Source organism: Rhyacophila brunnea, unplaced genomic scaffold, assembly GCF_057557595.1.
Source record: "Rhyacophila brunnea isolate RB1 unplaced genomic scaffold, BYU_Rbru_1.0 scaffold_14, whole genome shotgun sequence".
Taxonomy (NCBI): domain Eukaryota; kingdom Metazoa; phylum Arthropoda; class Insecta; order Trichoptera; family Rhyacophilidae; genus Rhyacophila; species Rhyacophila brunnea.
In genome coordinates this window covers 12,387,555-12,408,320 of record NW_028232796.1, presented here as the reverse complement: position 1 = coordinate 12,408,320, position 20,766 = coordinate 12,387,555, and the positions used below count along the sequence as shown (strand labels likewise).

The 20,766-nt window shown below is 35.9% G+C and overlaps 3 protein-coding genes across 3 annotated transcripts; all 3 read right to left on the bottom strand.

Annotated features, from left to right (window-relative positions):
* On the bottom strand, nt 1-2,424 carry LOC147075630 (protein FMC1 homolog). The gene is made up of 2 exons (XM_085941930.1): nt 2,289-2,424; nt 1-1,705 (listed from the first exon to the last, which is right to left on the bottom strand). Exon 2 carries the CDS (start codon nt 1,694-1,696, stop codon nt 1,373-1,375), a length of 324 nt encoding a protein of 107 aa, XP_085798056.1. The 5' UTR covers nt 1,697-1,705; nt 2,289-2,424; the 3' UTR covers nt 1-1,372.
* Nucleotides 1,593-4,295, bottom strand: LOC147075629 (SRR1-like protein). The gene is made up of 2 exons (XM_085941929.1): nt 4,145-4,295; nt 1,593-2,425 (listed from the first exon to the last, which is right to left on the bottom strand). The coding sequence occupies exons 1-2, from the start codon at nt 4,288-4,290 to the stop codon at nt 1,732-1,734; spliced, it is 840 nt and encodes a 279-aa protein (XP_085798055.1). The 5' UTR covers nt 4,291-4,295; the 3' UTR covers nt 1,593-1,731.
* A 1,243-nt stretch (nt 4,296-5,538) lies between these two features.
* LOC147075628 (G patch domain-containing protein 4) lies at nt 5,539-10,393 on the bottom strand. Its single transcript, XM_085941927.1, has 4 exons — nt 10,241-10,393; nt 9,992-10,143; nt 7,085-7,413; nt 5,539-5,935 (listed from the first exon to the last, which is right to left on the bottom strand). The coding sequence occupies exons 1-4, from the start codon at nt 10,284-10,286 to the stop codon at nt 5,587-5,589; spliced, it is 876 nt and encodes a 291-aa protein (XP_085798053.1). The 5' UTR covers nt 10,287-10,393; the 3' UTR covers nt 5,539-5,586.
* Nucleotides 10,394-20,766: the final 10,373 nt, after the last annotated feature.

The window sequence follows — 20,766 nt, the reverse complement described above, 5'->3', positions numbered from 1 at the left end:
CTGTTTAAAACTTTTATTCAATCAATAATAAAAGACAAACAAAACAGATAAATGGGTAAGTATTTGTTTTTTGCCTTAGTATTTGATGCAAAATATGTCTTTTGTTTGCAGTAAATATTAAAAAAAAAAAAACAAATTTGACATGCCGATGATAGTAACAAAAAATAATATGGTATGAAATAAGTTTTTGTTCCTAAATTAACATAAAACTTGTTTTGTATAATTTCATTATAATGCATTGCATTTTTGTTAATAGTTTATTACAGTTAGTTTATTACTGACATAGAATTAATTACACAATATGTAATACTTTGGTTAACAAATGCTCACATGAACCAAACTCATTTTGAATAAAAATTGACAAAAACTATTACATAAAGTTCATGTTTTTTATATTCACTAATTGTATTTGTATGTAATAGTTGAAGTGACCAAAATAGATATCATTCAATTTTTCATTTAAATCAAAACATAAAATTATTAAAAAGATTCAAATCCAAGTGACAAGTGACATGTAATGCTTTCATGTAAAACCAATGACATTATTAATGGACAACACATTCAATACAGTAGCTAGTAAGTAAATTCACGCACAGTGACATTCACACATGTATAGGTAGACGTCACGCAATTTCCATTATGCGATATCACTCATTGGGAATTTATAGCAATATCACTTTTATTGTAATGGCGTTAGAACAGTGTTTCTAGTGTCAATGTTCATTTGAGCGAACCGTTCGAACCGAACCGTCCGGCAGACTCAACAAAAAGCATCGGGAATTTATAGCAATATCACCTTTATTGTAATGGCGTTAGAACAGATTATGCCATTCGGCAGACCCGACAAAAAAGTGAGTGTCATTTTTATTTCCAGATGCTTCGTCCATATTAATGTCATTGTGTAAAACGCATACAGTTGGTCAACAAATTGATAATTTAGAAATTTTATGTCTTAAATTAATTGTTATATGAACATCATTACTGCTATTATGTATATGACATTCAAATAAACTCATAATCCATATATTGCTGAATGTAAACACTTCAAGGCTTCCAATGTTATACTTGTCAAACAAAGTAATTTTAGGAAACATACGTATGTACTACGTTAATCAATGTATTTTGGGTATGTTATCCACCTAGGTAACACATACATGCTGACTCAAAGTTGATGATTAAGTATACAGATTTTTTTATTCCCATGGTTTCTATACCAAGTTTGAATTAAACATTTTTCACCACAAAGGTTATTTTGATCGATTCAGATTTAAAACAAAAAAAAATGACAATGAGGTTATTCGCTTGTGAAGGAACAATAAAATCTAAACTATAATATGACTATCGATATTAAAAACTACTGATAGAAATTGAATCACTTGGGGTCGTTGGGTAATTTGAATCCAACGAGGTTTGCCGTCTCGGCGACTGTTCTTTCTCCCTTCCCGGAGTACTCGGCGTTGATCTTGTCATAGTTCCGTTTACTTGTCAAGTAGCAGAGGTACGTGTGTGCCAAGTATTTAACTTCCTCCTGCGCCTTGCACGTTTGCAATTCAGTAGTTTGGTATTTCCTGCACTCGGCCAGAATGTACTGCGCGAGAATGGAGTCTTTCAACTTCTTATCGGAGCTGGTGCGCCTAACTTCAGAGAGTAGCTGGCGGATGATTCTCAAAGTGGGCGTATTGCATACTGCCGCCATTTTATCTTCCTTCGATTTAAACACAAAAAAAACTATTAAATTTGCAAGTTTTTTACTATGTTTGCAGTAATGAATTCAGTTCCGTCGTCGTAAACTGGATCCTCCGCTTCTTTCGTCCAAAAATTATCAGTTATATGATTCAAAGAACTCTCGGGGAATATATGAATAGATGTGTCATTGAATATGTCATTATATTTAAAGCTATTCACTAAACTAAATTCTTGAATATAAGAGAATATATTTAAAATATAAGGAGCGTTGTCATCGAGGGTTTTATGTGATTGAGACTCAACAAGAGACATAAAACTGTTGCAAATGAGGACACAATTCTTCAAAGACGTTCCCCAGTTCTTCCATAAGAAATTGTTTGTCAGCTGTTTGGGGCAGTGAGGTAAGTATACAATAGTGATTCCTTCAGGAGCGATGGCGTGCTTTCCTTCTTGATTCTCCGGTATTAGAGTAAAGTCTAAGTCTTTGAGTATCTTGCACTCTCCACTATAAAAGATGGGGTCATGCAGGGAGCACTGGACATTGAAATGATCCCTCACACAGAGCACTAAAGCCAGCTGGTAGCGCGATATGGTACACTCACCTACGTGGCCGAGTCCTAAGCACAATATTTCCTTGACCTTTGAATGCGTCAGAACGTTCAGACTTTCATTTAATGTTATGAGAAATGATTTGAAATAATCTGACGTTTCTAAATCTTCCCTCGCTGCTTTAATTCGTCTGGAATTTAAAAAAAAGATAAATCAGTGATTATCATAATATAATAATATATTAAGTATAATACGTATCTAATTTGTGAGCTTGCTACTTAATATGTAAATAATTATGATTTTTAATTCTACATTTCGAAGATTTGAGGATTGATCTTGTACTCAAGAAATTTCATGATGGTTTATCGTCGCTGTAGGATTGGTTTGTCGAATAGACCAAATCTCAAATGTTCAGGAGACGAAAAACAAATTTCATTATCCTATATTTAAATACATGGATGTATTTAAATTGTTGTTTTTAAAGCATATGAATGCTGTATTCATTACAAAACAATTTAAAGGAAAAGATGGTTCTGGTCCATTTAGATACAAAAAATCATTCTGCATTATAAGGTCGATTTCGACAAAAACGGATATTCGACAAACCAATCCTATAGCGACGCTATGTAAAATTTTTACCCATCATATGGATCCTCAATGCCACGCAAACATATATGTTTTTATAAGCATACCAGTACACCAAGTCTTAATTTGTAATTGCTTGAAAATATCTACTGACAGTTCAAATACTTTCGAATGGTTGGTAACAATGATTAGTGAAGTTTAATCAGTCGAAGATAATTCGCAGATTACGTGGCCTCGTATTGTCATATTGCATCATTTACAGTCAATTCTATTCCAGACCAATACATATATTTGTCCAAGAATAAAGTCCACAATGGTTTGTAAACTTATTCCCTGTGTACACGTATATGGATTTACTGACACCAAAATTAAATTATCGCGATAATAACTGTTTACATAAAAAAGTGCTGACTGTTTCGCCAATCTCATTCTTCAAGCGTAAGCATGTTATTTGACATGTTGTGACAATTGGTAAACGTCAAAATGCTCTGCACAGTGTAGTTCATATTTTTTCCGGCAGGTTCGCCACTATCGTTCTACTGCACATGCGTAAATGTCATACAAGTTGCAATTATCTCGCATAGAAATTCAGAAGCCACTAAATTTTTTTGATCCATGCATGCAGTCTTGCAACATGCATGATAATACGTGTTTACGTTTGCATTTTATTGTTAGAATTGCGACAATACGTACTGCCGCCAGTAAATCCATGCATGTGTAAAAAAGCTATTATGTCGCTACATAGAGTACGTGAATAATCATTTGTTTGAAACTCAATAATATGTTGACATCTGTAAACATTGCTATTAAATTAAATGTCATTTAGGCAGTCCACATCGTACAAATTTGCAGGTGTTAAACAACTTCGGATCAAGCCGCAAAAACTTTCTCCAAAGTATGGTTTGTTTGTCAATACATTTGCAATTGATTCCGTCCGCGGTGAAATACAATAAAGCATACTTGTTTGCGGACAGATGTATGCTGGTTTCGACTAAGCTTTAAAATTACCCACACGAATTGGTCATATTTAAAATATATCTACAATTTTTAATCTGTATTTGGTAAGTACCTACAGAAAATTATCATTGAACCAACATTCAATTTAGATTTTTTACACATAATGTGAAGTCATGCGTGTGTAAGTACGTAACAAATAACCAGTCAAGAATAATTATCTAAAGCGACTGGACAGGGAAGCGAATAAAGCTGTCAGTGGTTGACTTAAAATTAGTCAATACAACATCAAAAATATTAAATTTAGATATTGTTATCTAACATAACCTCAAAATATACAATGATTTTGAATGTCCTGATGAGGCGTTACCTTAGGGCAGTTTCTTCGTTTATGGCACAATCTACAAACACCCCTCCTGTAACGAATGGAGAGATGGTTTTTCTACTTTTAGTTTTTCCTTTGCGTTTCTGGCGAACTATTTGAAACCCATCTGCTGTCAGTCGAGTAGCTGACATATTGTATTTCTTTTTTTTAATTTAAGGCCAGTATGAGTATGGTAGAATAATTTATGTGTTTGATAATAATATTATAAATATTAGTGATACTTGAATTTTGTAACAAAAAATAAATAAAAAGGTGTGATTACTGAGAACGTAATTAGTTTAAAATAATTTAGGTACCTATATAAAATTTGAAACATGTATAAATTTTCAATAGAATGCCAATTTCACTAGCCAGATAATAGCTAATACCTCATGACAAGAGTACATCATTGTGACCTAGATCTCAGCCTATAATTTTATAATTGAGTCATTTAGCCATGATCATGGAGGAGTAATGTGATTATTGTTATGGTTACTTTAATCGGATTTACATTATTACATCAAAGCTATTGGATCACTTTCTCTTGCTCTCCGCGCATTTCACTATAGACTAACATTTAACATTATTATCTTGTTTTTCCACAAAACTATCAAACCTAATAGGTAGGTACATTTTTTTCTAGAGGCCTTTATGATGGATATCTTGCATTTACTATCGAGGTTTCTTTCAGGACTTTGGCACGCAAACTACTCTACTTGATGCTAGTCAAATGGAAATTGTGCCAGCTGAGAAATATTGTCTTATTGAAAACTATTCTTCTACCCGCATCGGGTATTGCTAATTTAAATTCGGCCAGGGCTAAATGGAATTTGTAAGTATGATTTTTTTGTTTTACTTTTATAGAGTAAAAGTAAATCACATTGAAATTTGATAAGAAATATGGAAGGAAAGCTAAATAAAAAGCTCTTAATTTTGGGCAGAAAGCAGATTTTTTTTTTTTTCGACCATTTCCAATCCTAACAGGATCATATGGGCCTCCACAGAGTAGAGGTTTGTATTAACAGATTTTGTTTTTTACGAGAAATGGATGTCAGCCACTTGCTCAACCTATTAGGTCCATACCCTGACTCAAGACACAAATTGAAAAACAATGCGTACTTGCCAGACCCAGGATTCGAACCTGAGACCCACGGCGTGATAGTCCAACGCTCAAGCCGCGCGGCCACCGTGAAGCGGAAGCAGATTAGATCACAGAAAATAATGGAGGAAAGAGTTACAACAAAAACTATCATGTTTGATTTTGGGTAGATTATTTAAGAAACATTTGCACTTGTGCGTAGGGTCTGAATATCTTATAGCTTTATCAGCATATATTTTAAGTTTTTATATAAATATACAAAATAAAAGTTAAGAAACAGGTTAAGAATTAATAATACGTCTTTTAAAATATTTATATAATTTATTATGTAGGTACATTAGTAAAATATTTATTGCTTATTACGATTTTTCTTTTTCTTCTTTCTAAATTCTTTCTGGTTTTCAACTGATTCAGATGGATTACACAAAGTTACTTTTGTGTCACCATCAATCACATCACGCTTCCTTTTCCTTTTATTGGATTTGATTCCATCTAATCTATTATCATTTTCGATAATGTCACTTGATTGTTCAGAGTTGTGTTCTTCATCAGTTTTTACACTTTTAATTCCGATATTCTTCTTAGTTGATTTTTTTTCAGTACTATTGTAGATAGCTTTCATCTTTTCCAAAAAGCCGTCTTCATGATCGTTGATCCTGGACAGTTTGCCATTTGATTTAATTCCATGCCTCGCTCCTCTGAAAAATGTACAGGATTCTTCTAAATCTAAATAATAATTATTATATTCAAGGGGCATAATACATTAAAATACTACCAGTATATCTATAAAGTTTGGCCACAAAGAGTACTGCGGAATGAATTTTAGCCACAACATTTTACCCACAGCCACGCTATTTGCGGATTTGAGTAATTACGAAAGGACAGAAACCAGCAGCGTAGTGCTAAATAAAAAAGTCCCATAGCATTGATTAACAATCATAATATCGTAGGTATCTTCCCTCATCTTAAAATACTGTGTTATAATGTTAAACTTTTAAAACAACGTCAGTCAGAAGTTAGCCATGTGGTCAGTGTATCAATGTAAGATGGGTATGAATGATCAAATTGCGTAAGGCGCTTGAAGGAACTACAACTATAATTTTTTAACAGTTCTAGATTTGTAACTAATAACAATGATACAATTTTCTATATTCATATGATTCACTGATGCCATATTTTGAAAGTGGAATTATAGTACAGTGCCTTCAAAATTATAGTATTTCGGCAAAAAATATAGTACGCGTTGAGTGACCAATAATTTTCTGCATTTTCAAAAAATTAAACGTGGGGTAATTAACGTCTTATATTACATTATTTTTTGACGAATGTGCTTGTTTATTAGCACAATCAATTTCAATAGTAGTCAATCCAAATTCATCTTCGTTCATTGACAAAAATTGATTCTATCATGGACCCCACATCCTGAAGCGGACCACCCGGGTCAGGATTTTTCAACCACATATTTAAAATATTTAATAGTTCCGAAACAAAGCAGCGCCGCAGGCGACTTTTTATTGCTATCAATAAAATAATGTGAAAAGTGCATTAGAAAACTAACCAAGAACTCAGTAAATAGATTTTTGTTTGCTTCAATATATCTGGCATAGAAATCATTTAAAAGTAGAGACATGGCGAACTTTTTTTTTTGTCATTTTGATTTCCTAAGCTCCAATTTTTTATGAATGCCTTCACTTTGTCGTTTTAAATCAGTGAATGCATTAGTGGTCCTTGGATTGATTTATTCACTCAGGGTCTTATATTCGAGTCTACACAGCATACAGAAGATGTTTGTAGTTTTAGGAAAAAATTTAAAGCAAATACATAAAACGGAATAACAAAATAAATACTTGTGTGCAGTTCTTCCTCCACATGCTGAAAACAATTCCTCATCTGTTAATTTTTGTATGCTGGGTAATGCGATAACACCACCACCGTTTTCAGAATCCGATGAGTCATTATCATTGTAAGACTTGGTGTTTTCGACGAGCGTTATGCCATTCGTCAGAGTTGCTCGATTTATAAACTTGTCGAGGTAATCATTTGTCGCATTGGAAGTGGTAGAAAGCTTTTTATTTTTGGATCGCTTCGGCTTAACCCATGTTTTCGTTGTAATGTTGATCGATTCTCCTTTTTTTGTAGAAAAGTTTTCAATCTCTCCCTTCTGATTTTTATTGACCTGCAAAGAAAAGGTGTACAAATAATGCTTACCGACACTGAAATTAGCGAAAGAAATTTTTGAATTCATTATATTTATTGAGGGAACGAATAGTTTAAAAAGCGCAGTGTAAATGTCTGGATCAGATAAGATTTCACGAAGTTATGAGCATAAAATGACTGCCAGAGCACAGTTATCAGATCCTGTTGTCCCCCAACTTTCTTCAGAGGACATCTTTGTCTATACAGTGGTATGATTTCTGTGTTATTATACTTATTTCTTCAGAAGTTATATCGATTTTAATGTAGCACATTTTTGACGTCATTACTGAGCAGTTGGCGACTCATCTTGCCAAATACAAAGACGTAGTTTAGCATTTTTTATGTTACGTGCCAGATGCGATTTTTACAAATCAAAAGACTAAAAAATGCTAGCTCTGGTAAGAAAAATGACTAGTTGGCAACTCAGAGTTAATGAAGCTGTACACATAAAAAATTATTCTTATAATGACCTCAATTATTTAATATTTTAAAAATATAATAAAACAGTACTCAACTTGTCAATAATCTTATTACAATTTCACATAACAAGGAAGATAAATCACCTAAATGTCTACAATTTAGTAACGGGAGAAAACACCTGAATCCATGAATTCTGACAAACAAGAGACATAATAAAGAAGATAAATAAATGCAATCCGCTTATAGTCTTCCACAAGGTATTACAACCAAAGTAGCTATCGACTAAAAAACTAAATTTGCGGAAACTAATAGCCCGTTGACACCTGCATGAATTTACTGCTGACAGTACGTCTTATCATGCAAGTTGCAAGATTACAATGTGCGTGGATCAAAAAATTCAGCAGTTTCTGAGTTTTCAGGCGATAATTGGAACTTATACGATATCTGCTCCTGCGCAGTAGAATAGTGGCGAAGCTGCCGGAAAAAAATATAAACTGGTGTAGAGCATTTTGACATTTACCAATTTTCACAACCTATCAAATAGCACCATAAAATGACAACGCGTCTCGCTTACGCTTGAAGAATGAGATTGGTGACAGTCAGCACTTTTGAGTGTAAACAGTTATTATCGCGATAGTTTAATTTACACACTATTGGTGGCAGTAAATCCATGCATGTTTACATGCGCTATTATATACTGTTCAGCTATTGTGATTCATTCGTAAAAAGAAAAAGTAGTGTTATTTTAACAGGAAAACCTCAATCCTTTATTTCAGTGGCGGCCGGTGAAAATAAAATTAGGGAGTGCAAAAAAAGACATGCATTTTTCTTTTCATGGTATTGAAAAAAAATCTGTAATAGCCTTCGTGGTGGAGGTAGGCGTATGCTAAACGACGCTTACATTCACGGACAGCATTTTTTTGTTGCCAAAGTTACAAAGTTCAAGCCTCTGGTATGATAAGTATGATGCAAAAGGCAATAAGTAGGTACCTACACACCTTTTTCGATTTTTATTGTACCTAATTACACTTCATATATGCCGACATAGTTACCACGTTTGTCACTCGTAACTTCCATAAATCGTAACTGATGTAAGTATTTTAGACATGTGTCATTGAGAAAAGCCGCAAAATCCACATGATTGTCATCCCACATTATTCTCATATACGCGCTGTATCATTTTTGTAAATACTAGGCATGGATCATTAACTTTCCAACGGGATATCACTTGTGTTAAAAATTTACTACTTTTGTACACCTCAACTCCAGAATTGCACTCCAAATGGGACTGATTTGAAAGACATTCAACGTCAAAAATAATAGTAAGTATAAGTAGGTATATTTTATGTATTATGTTACTGACTTAATTTGCTGTAGATTTATATTAAAATTATTTAGTTTAAAGTAATTGTTTAATTTTGAAATGGAAAATAATTATAAAATCGTATTCATATGGTGAGATAGCTGTACCTAACTTAATGATCACAATATTACTCTAATCGATATTTTGATTGATTCAATATTAACATGGCGCATCACACAACGGAGCATTTACCTCATAACATTTGAAATAATAATATACCTAGTATTTTTAAATACTGCGCGGGAACCTTTTACCTACTTCATACGTACGTACAATAATATTATTATAAACGCGCCAGTAAATCGCGACATCTGTTGGTTATACTTGAAGCACTAGGAGGGAGGACATTGCACAAAGCAAGGTAAAAATTGTACGTTCAGTGAGGTACATATCGGCAGCATGCAAAAAAAAATCGTCTACGGTCGGGCAGCACAGATCCTCTTTCGAACATTCAACAAATACTATGAAAGACGTACATGTATGCAGGCATCCAGCTCAGCGGCCGGTTAAAATACGCCAGAAATACGTACGTGGATACGTGGATGCGCGTAGCGGACGGGCGACAAATTAAAGATATTTTACAATAATTAATTATTACAATATGTAGGTATTTGAATACGTACATATTATTACATAATACTTTGGGAGATCAGTGCACATTTGCTCCTATACAAGAGCCGTCCCTTATTTATAGAGTTATAGATTTTAAAAAAACTAGTTCATCTAGCTTGCGAATCTTTCATCACTCGTATGTGTATAATAATATTCTTATAACCTCAATATTATCAGCAGCGTTGTTGTACACTTTTTGCCACCAGTGATTGGTGAACTCATCTGCAATATCATGGCCAACTCCACCTTGTCCATGTTTTGGCTTTGGTTTGATGGCTTTCTGTATTCCATCTTCAGCTTTTCCTAAGCCTTTGCCTAAAATAATTTTATTGAATAATATTATAATCATGCTTGCCACATTTTTTTGTGTACTCTTTCAGATGAAATCATAATACATCGTCACACAACAAACCTTCACTCCATCCATATTTTTCCAATTGTTTGCGAGCGAAATCCATCGAAAAAACGATTTTATTTTGTATTTAGGTAAATAAATTAAATAACCATGAAATAAAAACGTCAAACCTAAAACGTCATTTTCCAATCTGTCAAAATTTAAAAACACATGCTTTCAGCCATAGACTATAGACTTCAGCAGTGTAGTGTGGACGTACTGGAAATCGACATTATCTTTTACCATAGACAGGCTAACTGAAAAAAAGTTGAAATTTCAAAGTTGGGCGATCCAGGTAAATGGACCGCTGAAAAGAAGGATTAGGGCAATAATAATTAATTTCATTCAGACATAGCTTCATGATTATAATGAAAAGACTCATTTAAAATATTTCATAGATTTAATAGTTTTCTAGATAATACTCTACCTACAAAATAAAATAAAGAAAAATGCAAAGGGGTTGGACGGTCATTAAGGCTTAATTACACCAGCAGACTCGCAGATTACGTAGGTATATATTATTATCTATGCTCGCAGACCCAACCCGATTCAACAATCGTCGTGAGTAATCGTCGGAATGATTCAGGTACCACCTCGTTCGTATTGACCCTTGATTTGATTGATTATTTATTTACCTATTATTCGAATTTGACTTTGAAGTCCTTGAGATAGGGTTTGCTCTTCCTTCTTCGCGTGAGGTTATATTCTACTATTTTTTTTCCTTTTTCTTGTCGTTGGTCATTCCTCTCTTTTTATTTACTGGTCATACCCGCGCGTCCCTTTCTTATGTAGGGAGTTTGGGATTCCTTTGTCATTCTGGATTTGGCTTCTTTATTGTTTAGATGTAGCGTCTGACATTTCGTTCTAACTATCAAAATAAAATATCTTGGACGAACGTTAAGTGATCAGTGATTATGGCGCAACATCTGAATGACCGTGAGGAGGATATTCTAAAGTAATGGACACCAGCTGACGGCGAAGCAGAACTGTCACAGGAGGAAAAGTTCAACGTACTAGCATCGATTAAGAATTAAGATGCTGATGTTTGAGGTATCCTAGTTACGTACCTAATTTCAGCAGGAGGACCGGCAGGGATTGGCACAATGCCCAAAAACAATTCTTGGCGGGCCCCTACGTTCATAGAGTTAGGGCTCAATGAGGAGTTGCGTCGGTACGACCACTCGTCATCAGCTAACCATCTGACGGAGAGGACCATCGCGGTCCTCCAGAATGCGATGTTTACCTAACGGGACAGCTTCTGGAAGGCTATGCAAGGGTTAGTGGATTGGGCAACCAATCCTCAAAACATCATGACAGCGATAGGCCTGTAAAAAAAAATCGAAGAGGGTTTTGGGGACAACGCTTAATAAAATTTGCGTGGGCATGACTCAGATCCTCACCGAGATTATACAAGCTCAGCGCCAGGTGATTTTGTCCTCAGTGAAGGATACCTTCACTCGGGAGGCACTATCAAAGATTTCTCTGAGCTCAGAGTCCCTTGAACTCACATTATGGCCGGGGTACTCCCAAAGGGCGACGTCCTGTGGAAAGGGAGTTCTCCAGGGGAGGTAGAGGCTCTACCAAGTGTCCGTACTCCAAGCAGAGGTGACCGCATCTGGACGACCAACTACCTAAGAGACTTTCTGGGAGTCTGGATGGCGGAGGGTGCCCTCCACCAACATTGGTAAAAATGATAGCCGGAGCCCGCATACATGTGCGGAAACCACCATTGGTAAGTCCTTCTTTACTTTTACGGAAAGAATTTCAAACGCGACAATCAGCAGAGGTCACTCTCCAGATCGAGGAGTTAAAGAACTTAGGGGTTCTAGAAGAAGCGGGTCGAACCCCCAGTTTTCTCTCAACCCTGTTTCTGATCAAGAAACAAGACAGGATCCTTGGCCCTGTTTTCGACCGAAAGCATTTGAATGCGTTTCTACAGCCAACGCCACTCAAACTAATTCACCATTACAAGGTTCCAGCCTTCTTACAAAAAGAAGACTGGCTAGTAATAATAGATCTAAGCCTGGCGTACCTCCAGGTACACATAGCTTCTCAACATCGTCGATTCGTTCGACTAGCGGACTAGCCTACCGAGGGGAGCTCCTACAATTCACGTGTCTCCCGTTCGTGCTGTCAGCCGTTCCGATTATGTTTGCGTCCTTGACCAATTGGGTCGCCGAACGCCTACGAAAAAATGGCTGAGAATATTCAAATACCTAGACGACTTCTTAGTAGCCAACCAATCCGAGAAACAGTCTCGGTTCAGGTGGAATACAGGATAACCTTCCTACAGTCTTTAGGGTGGATAATAAATATAAAAAGATCCTGTCTGATCCCAAGTCAACAATGAGGGTTCCTGGACATCAAGTGGGACACACACAACAATCGGAGGTTCCTGTCGCCGGAGAAGTGTGTAGCACTCCGTCATCATCTGCTAACGCAGGTACAAAAAGGCAGTTGGACCCTCAGACAGGCACATATTCAATCCCTTCTGGGGCGACTCAACTTCGCATCCTACCTCCACGAGGAAGGTTGCATTGCCGACGGCTACAACTCTCCAGTAATTAATATTGTCGAGGTCCCATCCTCACCAATTGGCGACAATCCCACCACAGGCCCACCAGAACATCATGTGTTGGCTCCAGGCGATAGGATCCTCAGAGTTGACACAACGCAGGTACAAAAAGACAATTGGTCTCTCAGGCAGGCACATGTTCAATCCCTTCTGGGGCGACTCAACTTCGCATCCTACCTCCACGAGGAAGGTTGCATTGCCGACGGCTACAAAGCTCCAGTCATCAATATTGTCGAGGTCCCATCCTCACCAATTGGCGACAATCCCACCACAGGTCCAACAGAACACACACATAGTGACATTTAATCACTTCCTGACGACAGACGCATCTTACACAGGCTGGGGAGCCCAACTGAATGAACACTGCCTATCAGGTACGTGGAAACAAGACCAGTTGGCATGGCATGGCATTCCAACAGGAAAGAAATGTTTGCAGTTCCCTCTGCAATTCAATCTCGGGTACAAGCAATCAAAGGATCAGATCTGCTTCTGCAGACAGACAACAAAACAGTGGTGGTATACATCAACAACGAGGGCGGCACAAAGTCTGTCACCCTCTTAAACTTTTGCCGACAGATCCTAGTATTTACCAGTCGAGCCAATATCACGCTTACTGCGCAATACCTGTCCGCAGAAAGTACAACTGCGTGGCAGATCATCTCTCCCGCAGACAACTCATTCCCGAATGGCATCTTATCAACACCGCAACCATCCCCTGTTTCAAAGATGGGGAGTTCCCGAGGTGGATTTATTCGCAAGAGAAACAGCACATTTTGTTGCAACTTACGTCTCACGAGACGTTACAGATAGTGGCGCTCTGTTTCACGACGCCTTCAGCCAAGTATGGGACTTTAGACTGGCATGGATATTTCCACCACCAAACTTACTTCCACGAGTCCTAGCGCACCTGAACTCAGCAAAAGGGAAGTACTTACTAGTGGCACCGAGCTGGAAATAATGCTTTTGGGGAGCGGACTTACGACGATGGGCGATAGTACCTCCTTATACAATATCACTCACCTACATACGACACTAGTAGATACGGATGAACCTAATGGATCATAATAGCCCTCAACCAATGGAATTGGCCAGATACCTAGGCTATTTACACAACAAGGAGGGTTTGTCGTACAACACCATCCTGGTGAATAAGTCAGCCATAGCCACATTTTGCAAACCGATGATCATTGGAGATATCAGCGGCAACGTGGTAGTAGGTACAACACAATATGTTAAAGGCAATTTCAGTACATAAATCCAAACCCGTTAAACTACCGGTTTGGGATCCAAGACGAGTGGTAGATCATCTTAGGAAAACAACACCGGTGGAGTACAACCTATACGAAACGTCTCGCAGGACAGCTACTCGGCTGCTTCTCGCATCGGGACGAAGGGTTCATGACCTCACACTACTCAGTAATAGTAGACAATGGATTAGTGGATAAAGGTGACCACATAATTATATGGCCAATGTTTGGTGCAAAGACAGACACCGCCAAGCATCGTTAACCGGAATAGAAGCTAAGACTTCTACGTGTCAGAACATCGACCCAGTACTCTGGTTACGAAAACTCGTCTGCGTGTGAAACCCAAGGAGAGAGGAAGGTGGAAATATTTAGGAATTATTTATATCTTCAAGAGGACCACCAAAACCAGCCACCAGGGCAGTTATAGGGAATTGGATAAGGTCAGTACTATTAGAAGCAGGGGTCCAAGAACCACCAGGCAGTTTCCGATCAGCGGAGACTTCCTTAAACTGTAAAAATACCCGATAGATGATATCCTAGAGCAGGGAGGGGCAAACTGCGGCCCGCCATCATTAATTGTACTTCTGATTACGAATAACTTTTTTATAAGTTTTTAAAAAATATTGACAATAGATTAAAATGTGTTTAGCAATAGTAGGTACGCGATCCATTTTCAATAGATATTGATAGTGTACCGACATAGCTACAACTTGAGATTATTGATCTGCTGTGTGACACTGATTTAAGAGAATCGCATCGTCGTGAAGAAACCTCCAAATTTTACAATGCCCTTAATTCAGACAAATTCGACCAACTTTTTATGCAAGAAAAATGTTCGTTATTTTTGGATCAACCTATATATTATGTGAACAAACATTTTCGATCATGAACCTCAATAAAAATTCTTTACGATCAAATATCTTCGATGCCCATTTACAAGCAGTTTTGAGAATATCAACTACAAACACCTGAATTTAAAAAAAAATGTACAATAGTTTCATTCTTCTCATTAATTTTTTTGTAATGTTTATTTTTCGTGATAATAAATAGTGTATATCTAAAAATGGTATTTAACTTGCGGCCCGCCGCTCATTTTGAATTCTTGAATTTGGCCCTCCATCCAAAAAGTTTGCCCCCCCCTGTCCTAGAGAGAGGTAACTGGTGAGTTGACATTTCACGACTACTACCAGAGAACGATGGACACACCACCATCATAAGGAGAAAGGAACCCATTAACTTCTCTATTCAACCCTATACATTGAACGGCACGATGGTCTATATCTCGTCAATGAATCATTGTCACATATAGGAATTTGGCATACCAAACACCAGGTGATAAACAAACAGAAATCTCAAGGACTTCAAAGTCAAATTCGAATAATGAAAGGAGTTTTACCTAAATAAAAAGGGAGGAATGACCAACGACAAGAAAAAGGAAAATAAATTAGTAGAATACAACCTCACGCGAAGAAGGAAGACCAAACCCTATCTCAAGGACTTCAAAGTCAACATGAATAATAAGAGTTTTATTGGTAGGTAAAACTCCTTTCATTATTTTGTATTGTTATTGTCTGAATAATGAATAAAGTCTAGCACCCTCCATTATGTAAACGACAAATTTGTATTGTTCTATCAAACGTAAGATAGGATAGGTACGCCACGTGCGGCCATACTTGGAAGCTCAAGGTTAATTCGGATATTTTCGTACGTTGAATTGTTCCAAAAAATCATTTAAAATTCAAATCATCAAACTGACAATTTTAATTATTAAATGGGTCTTAATAAAAATTAAACGGTTTTTAACGCATATTTTTTATTTGCTAGTTTTCTCTTTTGAAAACGTCGATAATATAATAATTTATTACGCGCATATTACAGGATAGTATGATTACCGAATAATAGGTGGGATACTTCCGAAGGCCTATAACGTCGTGGGTCCCAGGTTCGAATCCTGGGTCTGGCAAGTACCTACACGTCATAATATTGTTTTTCAATTTGTGTAGAGTCAGAGTATGGACCTAATAGGTTGAGCAAGTGGCTAACATCCATTTCTCGTAAAAACAAAAATCTGTTAATACAAAAACCTCCACTCAGTGAAGGCCCATATGATCTTAGTAGGATCGGATATGGTCGACATATAATAAATAATTTAATAATTATTATCCATTGTATGTTGTTGTGTTAAATAATTTTCTGTATTATAGGTAAGCAGGTTGGTGTCTATCTTTTTATAATACGGGTGTAAGTATCAGTGAACTTATTAATGAAACAAGAATAGAGAAGCGTGGGAAAATATAAACAATTATTACAAAAAGTTAATTAATATTTTATTGAATCAAAATAATATCATTTTCACTTTTCAAATTGTAGTAATAATACAAATTGAATACAAATACTATTATTGTAATACATAGAGTGTAATAATTTATTAATACCAGTGATTTTGTCACTTTATTAAATATGTATTTTTTTTTAAATATTATTAAAAAAACCATGTCAAGTAAAATACTTTCTGTAGGAATTGTTACACCCATGATTATTGGGTCTCTCCCGATAGTCTAAATTACGTAATTATTAGGTGTAACCATGTCACCTGTGTGTCACATGTCACGTCCAAAATTCCTTGATTAACTGTCAAAATGATCGACATGTACTTAGCACGTAAGAATTGTATTTAATAATAATAGTATTATGTCAGAGAAGAATGTGATTTGCCGAATAAAAGAGACGAAAGCCAAAAGGATTTAATAATAAGTATAATAAGGAGCATGTAAGGGAAGGATGGCAACACTGTTCGATACAAAAAAGTGAGTCTAGGGTCACCATTTAAGAGTGAACATCGGCCCTCACGACTAGGGATTCCAATCCCGAGCTATTTTCGATACCTATGAATCCCGGGATTGATAAACATAATCCCGGGATTTCGGGATTGATTTTTTTTATCAATTTTTATGGAAAATAAAATAAAAGCGAAAATATAACAGAAAAAATACTTTTAATAAAAAATAATTACATTAGAAATAAACTGAGTTTGAATGAAATTTGATTTATACCCATGTGTAGGTTGCCGATTCATTTTATTTTTTCACGTAAATTATTAAAAATGGAAAGATTGGAAAAAAACAATGCTTCGCACTTTTAACAAAGTAATTCCATCATGATATCATACGTTTTACGGCAGTTTCAATTTTTGTCTGACTAATTAGATTTATGAAGCGGAAAGGTCATAAGTACGCCATGATTATTTGCTTTAATATTTTAAATCTCGCTAATCCATTCATCAAGTCTTTACTATCAGAAACAGCAATCTCCTATTAAATTCACATTATTATTTAAATTACAATATTATTTACTCCGTTAAACTTGTGTATTTCCAAGATTCGACGTATAAAATATTAACAATAAATGTCTTAAATTGTATGAATTATAGGTACTAGCTTTATTTTTGACCGATTTTATCAATGTTTTTTGTAAATATAAAAATTGTATATTAACAAAAAATGTCAATCCCGGGACCAGTCCCGGGATCCCGGGATTGTCAAATTGTAATCCCGAAATCCCGGGATCAGAATTTTGGCTCGGGATTGGATTCCCTACTCACGACTCGGGAGTAAAAAAAATACATAATCGAGCATGGAAGTGCAAAATGGGATACGGAGTGAAAGGTCATGAACGATAATAATTATTAATAACGAAACTAAAATTAAGAGCATAAAACATTTGGAAGTGTAACAACTAACATGAGTAACCTAAGAATATAAATCGACCAAAATAAAACGAGTTTCATTAATTAATCCTACAGTGAAACAGATTTTAATTTAGTTTAATTTTTGTGAATCCCGGGTCCTACCAACATACCGAGCTAGCCACAGGACCCGGGATATCTCAGAACCTACTTAAAAATTAGATTTAAAATTCGCTTTCTAGTAAAAATGGTGTAATATAATTTATTAATGATTTTTACAGCCGCGGAAGGGTTAAGAAAATCTAGACGACGCACGTCTTTCGTGTACATTCCCCATACTCAGACACTCCGCACTTTTAGTAGCGATGAATAGCTGGACTGTAGGCATAACTACATAATATGCTTAAAGATCTACCATCGTAAGTTGGCAGCCGGTCGAATTTGAAACTAAAATTGTCTATCGAGGATAAATTTGTTACAAATGCCATTTAATTTTACAACATGTTTCTCGAATTATGGATTGCATAATATTTGTACAGAAATCTACTACCAATAAAAAATTATAAATTACCATTTTTTTTGTTAGTTATGGTAATATTCTCAATGTCATACTAGCGCCCTCGCTGAAATGCCAATTTATGATGGTAGATCTATACACTGGCCTACGAGTTGCTGCGACATTGCGTTATTTTATTATACGTTAATTAACACTGCAGGTGACATTTTAAGTAGGTATATTCAGTTAGCTTTATCTTTATAAGATATGCGAATGAAATTACGAGTTTCTACTAGATTTTGAGAGGAAATAATAATATAATATATTGAGGTTATTATATTGAATTGGCTGTAATTGAAAGCTCAGTTCAAAAAAATATTGACGTAGATTTACTTACTATGCTGCTAAGGCTACTCTACGATCCTCAGTCATGACGTTCCGACGGAGAAGAAGAACACTAAGGCCTACCGCGCATGGACGATTACATAACCGGCCGGTAGTATTCGGACAATCGTTGGTTTGCTCGCGCATGATCCAATTTATTACCGGCCAGTATGTTTCAGCGCGCATGGCGTGATATACATCGGAGGCAATGCGCGCGCACTGAAGATATGCGTCCGCACCGAAAAATGGCGGACGCGCTATGATAAGGAACGTCATAATGGATTTTGTAGAGCTTATTATATATATATATATATATATATATATAGGTTTTGTATAGATTATCAAGCTGTTTTAAGTACATATTATTAATTTATAAAGAAAGAAACTAAAAAAATGGGGCTGGTACGCGCATTCAAAGCCAATAGGTTCGTGCGCGGTAGGCCTAACATTTTATTCACCTACATTTTTGTGTTTTTTTTTTCGTTCCAGACCTGAGGACCCTTCCCCCTGTGTGGTTCTTAGTTTAAAACAGTATCCAGAACGTGTACCTATAGTTATAGTATTAGGACCGCAGTGCCAGTACCTACCCTTTTCCGTAAAGAAGATAAATGTCAAAAAGATAATATATATCCCTAATTTTGTTAGCTGTTTGGTTGATATTATTGAGGATTATCCGATATTGTGCCAATCGAACGTTCTATGGAACATAGCTAGCGAGATATCAACTAATTAAAAATATTATTGCACAATATTGTCTCAGTTTAGTGCTAGGATGGAATATAAAAACTCGAGAGAGACAACTCTTTTCAACAACCAGAAAACCTGCTTTATTACAGGTGTCGATACTTCGTATTCGACTTTCTTGTCTATTATTATTGCTGGTTCAAATCGTAAAGTACACATATTTCTTCGGGCATATCTTTCATCTGTGCGGCGCCCAGTTGTCATTCGTCCAGTAGTCCTGTCGTCCAGTTATTCTGACGCCCAGTTGGCGGCGCCGAATCGTCCGACACCTAAATATAATAATCAGCGCTCGAAATTGAAAAGTTTGCGAACCGGAGCGCTCGACAGTTTTCTTAAGATATTTACATAATTATCAAATTTTGTGCGTACTTTATAAAAATAAGTGTATTAGATTTTCTAATATATGGTCTATCTAGCTCAGGTCAAATTATTTTTTTCCACGAGACGGAGCAATAATTTTACCGATTTCACGAACAGGAACGGCGCTCCGGTGTGCTCCGGTCCATTTCGAGCCCTGGTAATAATATTATTCGATTTTTGATAAAAATTAATTACTTGGTACTTAATTGAAATTAAATGTTATTTGTAAACGAAATATATTTGAAGATATCTTATGTAAAAGTTAGAAGAAGAAGTTAGTAAGAAGTATAGTTTTACCGAATTCTGAATACTTACCAAAAAACTGTTATTTTGGAGATGCAGTGAATTGACTCAAAAATGATTTTTGTAAGTATATTATTGTAATGTATCGTTACTTTGGTATTGGGTAGGTACTTATTTTAATATGAAAGATATTATATATTATTTTCTTTTGGCTACCCTGATAACCTAACTTAGGGTCGCTATTGAACAAGAACCACTGGTCTAAACCATATCCCACAAAAATCAGTGAGGATCGCGAAACTCTGGGTTTCCGCGGAACCGATTTGAGAAACGCTGTTTTTCAGTGACGGCAACAACCATAATAGTAATTATTATGATCGATGAAGAGACAGTCTTGCGAAATTATACAAAGTCTTCCAATGTTTTTTTTTTTTTAATTTTATTAGCGAATGCGTTGAGAATGTTTGATGAAGGTAATTTGACTTTTTGCGAAATGTGAGTTTTTCCTTTGGTTTATCAACAATGAAACAATAGAACAGAATGATGATTGTCTAAGTCTAAGGTTATGTGAAAATTGACTGTCGCGATCATTAAACATGATTTTCAACATAGGTATATGTACACTCTAAGTAGGTATTTAGTAAATGGGACAAGTTTTGAGCTGATGTACCTATTTAACTACGATACAGTAGTGTTTTCTTATTATAAAGACATTTGATCGGTATCTTTGATTTTGAGTAGGTATAACGATAAAGTATAACGCATAGGAAGTAGATAATACTAAAAACGGACTGGATAATAATAATATGT

Bases quoted from the DNA above. Each gene is read 5' to 3' on its own strand.
- LOC147075630 (XM_085941930.1), bottom strand. From the start codon at position 1,696: ATGGCGGCAGTATGCAATACGCCCACTTTGAGAATCATCCGCCAGCTA.
- LOC147075629 (XM_085941929.1), bottom strand. From the start codon at position 4,290: ATGTCAGCTACTCGACTGACAGCAGATGGGTTTCAAATAGTTCGCCAG. The intron at 2,426-4,144 runs GTAACGCCTCAT...TTTAAATTCCAG, and splicing joins AACGAAGAAACTGCCCTAAG to ACGAATTAAAGCAGCGAGGG.
- LOC147075628 (XM_085941927.1), bottom strand. From the start codon at position 10,286: ATGGATTTCGCTCGCAAACAATTGGAAAAATATGGATGGAGTGAAG. The intron at 10,144-10,240 runs GTTTGTTGTGTG...AAATTATTTTAG, and splicing joins AAAATATGGATGGAGTGAAG to GCAAAGGCTTAGGAAAAGCT. The intron at 7,414-9,991 runs GTTATAAGAATA...TTTTCTTTGCAG, and splicing joins ACGCTGCTGATAATATTGAG to GTCAATAAAAATCAGAAGGG.